Genomic DNA, 9,528 nt, shown 5'->3' on the forward strand with positions numbered 1-9,528 from the left:
ACTACAAAAATATATATATCTTTGCCCCATGGCAAAATGAGTATGGAATTGCATGACATTGTTATAAAATTGCAACATTTTCTCTCATCCGTTTTCTCTTTAGCTTCACTGTCCAAATAATTATGGCGGGGAGTATATGTCACAAGTTGCCAAATACTTGTATGTCTAGGACAAAGGGGTTTTACATTTTCAGGAGTTTCGTTACTAAATGAGAAGGTGAATCTGCAACGAGCAACCGACAGATAGGCTGTTATTTAATCGAATGGAACTGTTGTTGACAAGGACAGGGAGCACAGCAAAATAGCCTCAATTAGTGTAGCTGGCTAGCTATCTTATCTAGATTATTTACATCGATTTGATGCAGTAAAGACAGGCACTGCCAGATGGGATGATGGATAACCTATGGGCATTTACAAGTTTGTCTGCCTAGCGCGAGTCTGTCTACTTTTTCGCTCTATCCCTCCCTGGGGCACCATCTCTCCCGAGTCGCGCAGTCTGCGCATCAAACAAGTGTCCAAGTTTAAACAAAGTTACAAAAAAATGTAATGAAATCATTTCAAATGCCCATCACTAGTATAAAACAACCTTGACGTATAGGCAATGAAAACACATGAAGGCTACATTCTCAGCCGTAGTAAATGTCAGCCTGTAATGTGCTATGCTCTTGACATTTAAACGCGCATTAAAATGTTTTTTTTTTTTTTAAAGAGGATGGTTTGATTCAATGTTTTTCTCTTGTTTTAGTGGTTAAGGTTCACTTCAAGGCACACAAAAGCATAATGAACGATGGCAGAATCTCTCCACAGAATACATCCTTAATCACAATACTGATAGCTTGGCGCTACATCAGATGTTTACATTATGCAAACATTATACTGCTTTCAGTTAAACAAACAAATTGAACAGGGAGATGGGTTTATTTAATTATTGTTTTATTACCACGTTAGCGCTATTACAGGGGTATTGTGGTTTGTAAGTGGGCAATAACATTACCGTGTATACTATGTCATCATTTGTATGGTGATAATCTAATAATGTATAGTTGGCGCCATCCTTGATGGAGAGCAGAGCAGGCTAGCTAAAGCTGAAGAGAAATAGACACTGGGGGGGCGATGTTTTTGCACTTTTTGGTTTGCCGAGGTAACGCCTCGCTGTGAACTTGTTGTTGATAGATTTCATCTTGTTAGCATATCCCACCCATGGATTTCTCATCTGCGCCTGTGAGAATGCCGCCACCCGTTAACAATGCAATGCCCTGCACTTCCTCGTGTCTCCTCCACTCATTGCACGGTCTCAGTCCCACAGACCATGGTTTCCCAAACGCAGTCCTGCCACCGCTTCTCTACTTTCTTTCCTTACCCATAGTAAGATGAACTAATAGATACCATGTTGATGTCTCTGCATGCAGTTTGAAGGAAGTTAGATGGAGTTTGTGGAGTCATTGCTAACTAGCGTTAGCACAATGTCTGGAAGTCTACAGGAACATAACGTTAGCATGCTTAAACCGCCTTCAAACTGCACGCATAGACATAAAAATGGTATCCATGAGTTTATCTGACTGTGTAAGTGGAAAAAAGTGCGCCATTTTGGCAATTAAGCCAATCTCCATAAACTGGACTGTGTGTAGTGAGGAATCAACAGTGACAGTTATCACCAAGTATTGTATAAAATCAGGAATCAATCCAGAGGAAAGCGGAATCCTCAATGGAATATGCTCCTTTAGCCTTGCCATTGCTTTGCCCTCTCTCCCTCCCTCCTCTTCTTCTGTGCTCAGCTAATTGCTAACCCTTGCCTTTCACAGCCGAGGCTCCATCTAAGGAGACAGATGTCACACGCCGCTTCTCTGTAGCCTCCTCTATCAGTGTCTCTGCCACCAGCCGCACAAAAGGTACCTGATTGCCTGCGGTCTCTCTCTTTCTTTTTCTCTCTCTACCCGTCACCATCAAACTTTTTAAAGTGTCTGAGAGCAGGCACCGACAGGTTAGTGAGGGAGCTCTTTGAGAGAGAGAAGGGAGAGGGAAAAAAGTCATTTTCTCAACAAATTCTACCCATTTATGACTCATGAAATGTATGAGATGCATGAATAAAATCAGTCTCAGAAATGAAACAAAATGGAAAAGCGAAAACACTGAATAGTCTTTTTTTTGTTGTTGAGAAACCATAGTAATAAAATGTAAATTTTGAAAAGCTGACATTTGGAATGTGGGGTGACATTCAGAGCTGCAAAGCAAGTGCAATTGTTGTTGGAATTTAGATAGGAACTTAATTTCCCCATGAAAAATCTACGTATGAAGTTCTCCTTTAACTATATTCCCTCCTAACAATCAAGCATTTCAATAACTTGTAATAATAATTTATTCTACTTTTTATAGTGCTATTCATTACATAATGAAATCTCAAAGCTCTGTAAAATCTAGAAACATCATTAAAAAGTAGGTAGACTTATGATCAATGAAAACTGAGGATGTACAATAACGTCGATTTGGGTTCACTGTCTCAATAGATCTAATTTTCTACTAATTCTTCGACCCTGACAGGTCCTCCTTCAACTAATGTTAGAAAGACCAAAAGACATGAGATAAAAAGTGATCCAACACCATTCGGTTATGAAGGTAGCTATAGCGTCACAGTATGCACTGGGTGGGTCTGTGCATGTACAGCCTTTGTTAATGTGGACTTTTTTGCATTTTGGTTGTGTGTGTGTGTACTCAAGTGTTTGTGACTTTGTACGTGTCTGTGTACATGATTCTGTATTGCCTGCTCCGTTGTGATGCATGGTATGTATTAGTTATTAGTGTGGCACAACAAGTGCTGAACAAGAATACTTCATATTAACAGGCCTCTGCTTGCCTTGTTGCCGGTAATGAGTCAGTGTGGTTGTGGAGCGATGATGACTCCTTTATTGATTTCTGCATGCGTATATCAATTCCCTGAATGGCATCCCAGTGGTCTGTAAAGAGCTCATTTCCTCACAGATACATTACGCGGTGCTATCCCTGCTGCGAGCAGACACAAAGGCACCACAGGCACAGATTCAGCCGTGCCTAGATCCACTTCTCAACCAGGTAATGGAAAAGTCACACGGATGGTCTGTATTCTTCTTTTCCCATTTTGACAGGTTTGGTTTCAAGTTTGTGTGAGTCTTTGTTGGCATTGAATGTCTTGTGGTACATTTTTCAGGTGGGTTTGTTGCGTTGTATGTATCCTTTATATATTTCCAACTTCTTCACACCTTCTTTGACTGTCAGTATCAATGTTTCAGAATGTTCAATGCGTATGTGTAAAGGGTGGATTTCCATAGCAGTGGATGTGTAATGCCATGTCTTAAGACGAACATGTTCACTTCTTCTCGTCAACTGAAGGGTTGACAAGACCTTGTCTTCTTTCTGTGTGCTCTATTTCTCCAGGCTGGACCCAACGGTGTTTGCCTTCAATGGACACAGAGGACTTTGAAACCATCCATTCAAGTGCAGAGGAGCTCTCCAACTCTTCAGATGGCGAGGATGAGTCCAGTAATAAAAATGTAAGTTGGGTTAAAAAAAATCCTGAAAGGTAACTTCATCCCCCTACATCATGTTGCTCTTCTTAAATCCTTCCAATCCCCGGGAAAGAAATCCTCTCCGCTTAATTATTTCCCACCATCACATCTCGTTAACACGGGCTGACGACTTGACATTTAAAAGACCAAAAGGACTGGGGATTAGCCTAGTGCGGTTCTCCCCAGCGTCTCCGGATTTTCTCTTTCCATTACAATCTGTCTGATGTATAAGATATGGAGGGCCTCATCACAACTCCACCACCCTGTGACTGATGCTCACAACTCCACCACACTGAGACTGATGCTTACAACTCCACCACACTGAGACTGATGCTTACAACTCCGCCACCCTGTGACTGATGCTCACAACTCCGCCAGCCTGAGACTGATGACTGACCCTGCTGATGCTCACAACTCCGCCACCCTGTGACTGATGCTCACAACTCCGCCAGCCTGAGACTGATGCTCACAACTCCGCCAGCCTGAGACTGATGCTCACAACTCCGCCAGCCTGAGACTGATGCTCACAACTCCGCCAGCCTGAGACTGATGCTCACAACTCCGCCAGCCTGAGACTGATGCTCACAACTCCGCCAGCCTGAGACTGATGCTCACAACTCCGCCAGCCTGAGACTGATGCTCACAACTCCGCCACCTGTGACTGATGCTCACAACTCCGCCAGCCTGAGACTGATGCTCACAACTCCGCCACCCTGAGACTGATGCTCACAACTCCGCCACCCTGAGACTGATGCTCACAACTCCGCCACCCTGAGACTGATGCTCACAACTCCGCCACCCTGAGACTGATGCTCACAACTCTGTCACCCTGAAACTGATGCTCCCTGAGTCCAACATGAGACTGATGGATGGACCTGCTGTGCACACACACACACACTCTAAAGTAACACACTGTCACATACAAAGACAAACTACAACTACAAGGATAGGGTATCTCCTCTAAATCACTTCTCCTTCTCCGTTCTCTCCCCACTCTCTGCTCAAAGGACCATGATCGCTTCCGTGTCCAATTGACATACGAGTCGAGGACGGCACAGGACCTGTCTCTGGAGTCAGGAGATTTAGTACAGTTCCTGGAGGAGGCAGAGGATGGCCACTGGTGAGTGATGGTAGCACCCACTCTCTCTATCCTTTGTACACTCCATGAGAGAAACCATTTCTCCTGCCGTAGTGAGAGGGACCCAAGTCAACGGTATAAAACAGCCATATTCATCCTTGTCCCTGCACTGTTTTTACACACACACACTGCCCATCCACATCTCTTCACTGATTGAAACCCTGTGGAAAAAATGTATAACTAATAATCACAATGTTGTTCAGAGTTCCCTTAGGACTAAAAGTAGGTGCTATGTAGTTTTAGATTAAAAGTTAAGTTTATGATTAGTTATTTCGATGGGGCATTCAGGATATTCAAGCATACAAGTTGAGTAGATCTGTACATCCCAGTGGCAATGAAAACACAATGCCTAAATGAATAATATATATGTCTTCTCACAGAAATAGCCTGCAGAATCCATTGCAAGCCAGGGTGGATGAGAGAGCGATTTGTGGTTTCACACGAGCTTTCGCAGTGCATTTTGGGGTGACTATACTCCATTAGATTAAAGCTGCACTTAAAAATTATTTGAATATGCTTATATTTCATCAGCCTCATACATATTTCATATTTTCTTCAATCTCATCTTTTCTTTAAAACCGTCTTCAATCATTTGCATCTTTGGTCTCACACAACCCTCTCCTCTTCAGCAGTCAGTGATATGAATAATTGTATACGTTTTTCATGGAAGGGAGTCAACATGTATTGCACAGAAGTTTCCACAACTGAAAAATCTGTCTGTGTCTTTGACCAAGGCACTAAACCCTAATTCGCTATCTGGATAAGAGCGTTTGCTAAATGACTAAAATGTAATGTAAATAGAAGCTCAGGTTGACTTTCCCACGTAATTGTCCATTGGCATGTGAATGGTTCGCAGCAGGCCAAGGCCATAGTGGTTGTTTCAAGTTATATTAGTTGTAGGTACCGGATGCACATGGTATACACCGTCCAATGAAATGCTTACTTTCTGCTAGGCAGAGCTCCAGCTGCAGAGCCTGTAGAGTATACAGACAGAACACTGGGAATATGAAATACCTATATGAAGCAGTACAGAGGCTTTGGACACAATCAACTGTCGCAAGCAGCATCACAAGCAATGAATACACAAGCTTTCCGTCACACGAAGCAGGGTGTAAAAAACAACAACTTTGGACTTGACAGTTCATAGACAAGATCACAGAGAGAACGCCTGATCAAATACTTTGTAAATATGTTAGATTTTACACTGCCAGGGCCCCTCTAGCTCTCCCTAGTGACAGTAATCTAACTCCCAGTCCTTCTCTGATCATTTTGATTGCAGTCTGAGGCCCTGCACCAGCCTTTCCATTAAAGCCTACATTCTCTTTCATGTTTTAGGCTAGTCAAGAATCTTATTCCTCAGAAGACAGGTCTGGTACCGCCCAGTGTACTTCAGACAGCAGCAGGAGGTGGTCACTCAGACAGTAACACTACTGGTATTTCTGACTAACCAACATCCACCGTAAAATAATGAGGCATTCATGGCATTGCAAAAAGACACTCACGCTATAGCTCAAAGTGATAGTTTGATTCGGTGCTTAGGGATTTGGCGGTGTGCATGCTTGGGAGGAGGGTAATGGTAAACTAAGCTTTTGGCTGTGAGGTGAACAAGCAGAGCATGATGTCATCCATTTCAGCATGCTCTCTCTCCTTCCTCCCTCCCTCTCTCCCTCACTTCAGCCACCCCTTGAAGTGTTCAGTTCACGGCCTTGCTTTTCTTGGAGCTCTTTCCTCTTAAAACAAGGGCTCTCTCGGGCTATTGTCTGCACTGAGTGGAATGCCATCTTAAGTTCTTCGAGAACAGAGTTCCATGCTTGGGCAGTTGACATTTTTGCGCAGAGCTTTCTCACTCGAAACCACTTATAAACACCATTCCAGCAGAATACTGGTTACTACTATAAAGTTTAATAGAAGCACTTTTCACTGATATTGATCTTAATTGATATTGTGTGTTTCGCCATAATGTCCTTTTTTACACGGCTATTAAAACGGCATTGTTTGGTCAGTCATTGTAGCCAGGCTATGCAACCCCTCGCTAAAAAGTCTGATGGTGTTTAAATCCCAGAAATCACCATTCCCTTCACACCTGTTGCTTGGCCTCCATAAAGGTTAGATTCTAACCTCCATCTATGTGACTTTACGTCTTTAACTCTGATTTTCCTTACATTGCAGATATCTTCAGTGACATGTGCACAGCAGCTCTGTCTGACTCTGAGGAAAATGAAAACCCTAGGTGGGGAGATGTATCTCAAGACAGCAGATAGGCACGATGGACCATTTGGCCATGAACTTCTGGAACATGCTGGTAGCCCAACTTGGTAAATCTTCACAGTGGGGCATCGATTTCAGCTGCTGTGCTCAGACAGAAAACTACAAGTCTGAAGTCAAGTCAATAGTGAAAATTAGAATAAATGCCAAACTGTTTTGCCCTGCTTCAGCTGCTAAGGTACACGAAAGTTACTTTTACCAGCATTTTGTCATGTCTCAAAACCTGAACATGATCTGCTAGTCAGTGCTGTCAAAGAAACTCTGCTGTGGCTTTGCTGCACACCATACTCCCTCCTGTGGCTTAATCATGTAACCGTTGTGAGGAGGGTCATCCTGGACACATAGTGGACAAAGAAGTGCTACCATGGAAACTGGATCTCTCCATCAAGGGGGAAAATGCTTCACCGATAGACTCAATTGGTGACAGGCTTGATAGTAATTCTTGCGTTAAGACCTTAACATTTAAACTTCCTGAAACGTTGATGTTTTGTCCTGCTGAATTGTCTGCCAGTTAAGTTGTTTTATAAATAACTGAGGGAATTCTCATTTTGCATGAGATATACTTTTCCCTGAACAACAACATACAGTACATAGATATTTACTTAATCTTATGTACATACATAATATATATATATTTTTCCAATATTGTAAAATATGTGTATAACTATTCTATAAATTCTCATCTGATCATTGTAAAAGTATTCATGCCAACTTCTTTCAAATTTTGGCTTGTGCCTCTAGTGGATTATTGTCAAATGTATGTCCTGGTTAAATGTTAGTGAATTCACTCATGAAATACCATCTTATGGTCGATTGTGATTACAAGCATTGCACATAGCCCTGAACATATTTTATTAATCTACTAAAAATGTGGTATCATTGTACAGAAAATATTCCAGAGGTACTGTACAGCTTATTTGGAAGTTGTATTGCTATACACTACAGCCCCAATATAGAATGTTTTAATATTATGTATATTTAAGAACATAGCTTTGGCCATCAGTGATATGACTCATATGATCAATCAACTGTTCATCTGACTTTTGTTTAAATATCATTGTTTCTAAGCCATATAATGGCATTAAATGCCCCAGATATGGTATAACAGCATACATGAGATTGTATCGGGCCACAGTATAGCATCTTGTAATATAAAGCGCTTCAAAAGGCTGTATTGCTACTGCAAACATTTTTTTGCATGTATTTATTTGACCATTATATCCGGTTAAGTCATTGAGAACAAATCATTATTCACAATAGCATATTATTCAATGAACTTGTCGCATTACCTCAATGTAATTCAATCTCTTCCGAATGCCCATCAAGGAGTTCTAACAATTTGGGGTGTTTAAGAATAGTAAGACATTGAAAGGCATAAGCACATGCACAAAGGGACTGAAGACAGAGGAAACTCTAGATGGAATGTAAAGAAGAGGTCTGGATTTGTTTTTCATAACCAAAAATGTTGTGTTCCTAATCTCTGAGACCAGACCTCTGCAAAAAATATCACTAAGACGTTATGAAATTCAGCCAAAAGGCAATGAATTCTCACGAAGCACAAAGCGACTGCCTTTTTAGACAGAGGTGCTGGACTCATTTAAGATGAGTTACAATGAAATGTCATTCAATCTGAGTGAATTCAGAATGCATCTGTGACTGTTTTCTATGGATAAGTGTACATTACTTTTCTGTAATTTTAAGTATATAATGAAATGCATGCATCTTGAAAGCCAATGTTAATTTCTGCTCTTTTGTCGGTGATCAATGCTGTTTCAGGTATAGCAGAACACAACCAGCCCACTATATCATTATAATTCCTGCCTACCCATTGCTACTCCATCAAGGGAAAGAAGAAAGCCATTAATGTTAGACTTAAAGCATAATGTATTCCCTCAGTTGGTGACTGGTACTAACTCTTTATCTGCTTTCTCCTACTGATATTAAATCATATTTTAAAGAATCACATTATAACATTTGAAATGCTTAAAAGATCTAGTCTCTGGCACCAATAGCCTTAATCATAGCATATGAAAAGGATGACAAATTCCTTCTATTCCCTCATCCAAAACATGAGCCTGCCATTTAAGTGCACCAACAGACATCTTTACATAACTGTAAACACAATTTTAGATGCAAAGTTTGAAAGATATGAACTTCTCATTTGGCCAAATGTCCTTGCTGGTGAGTATCATCCAGATGTTTATTTAACTAGGCAAGTCAGTTAAGAACAAATTCTTATTAACAATAACAGCAGGTTAACTGCCTTGTTCAGGGACGGAACAACATATTTTTACCTTGTCAGCTCAGGGATTTGACCTTTCGGTTACTGGCCCAATGCTCTAACCAGTAGGCTACCTGCCACCCCAGATTTAAAGGCAATAAACATTTAACATTTGATCATTTACACTATCTTTATAGTTTCCATTGGCATGTAATACAGTATGGCATTCCTGAGCTTCACTTCAATAAAGTCTTCCAAAACATCTGAATTGTGCAGTAACAAAAAAAAGGTGCTCATAACTGAAATGTAAACATTTTGTCCATCACTGTGGTAGAAATATGATTTGGTTTGAAATTGAAAGTGCGG

The 9,528-nt window shown here is 41.1% G+C and overlaps 1 protein-coding gene across 8 annotated transcripts in view; it reads left to right on the top strand.

The window, feature by feature from the left end:
• Nucleotides 1-8,798, top strand: part of LOC112248338 (guanine nucleotide exchange factor DBS) — a 69,498-nt gene extending 60,700 nt beyond the window's left edge. For 5 of the 8 annotated variants that reach the window (XM_024417296.2, XM_024417322.2, XM_024417279.2 and 2 more), the window contains 7 exons: nucleotides 1,802-1,888; nucleotides 2,538-2,612; nucleotides 2,976-3,065; nucleotides 3,408-3,523; nucleotides 4,546-4,658; nucleotides 6,012-6,109; nucleotides 6,846-8,798. In XM_024417296.2, coding sequence (XP_024273064.1) covers nucleotides 1,802-1,888; nucleotides 2,538-2,612; nucleotides 2,976-3,065; nucleotides 3,408-3,523; nucleotides 4,546-4,658; nucleotides 6,012-6,109; nucleotides 6,846-6,937 — 671 coding nt within the window. In that variant the 3' untranslated portion in view covers nucleotides 6,938-8,798. The remainder of the gene's footprint in view (nucleotides 1-1,801; nucleotides 1,889-2,537; nucleotides 2,613-2,975; nucleotides 3,066-3,407; nucleotides 3,524-4,545; nucleotides 4,659-6,011; nucleotides 6,110-6,845) is intronic. The other 3 variants (XM_024417314.2, XM_024417329.2, XM_024417337.2) reach the window with 3 other exon arrangements.
• Nucleotides 8,799-9,528: the final 730 nt, after the last annotated feature.

Source organism: Oncorhynchus tshawytscha, linkage group LG01 (assembly GCF_018296145.1).
Source record: "Oncorhynchus tshawytscha isolate Ot180627B linkage group LG01, Otsh_v2.0, whole genome shotgun sequence".
NCBI lineage: Eukaryota > Metazoa > Chordata > Actinopteri > Salmoniformes > Salmonidae > Oncorhynchus > Oncorhynchus tshawytscha.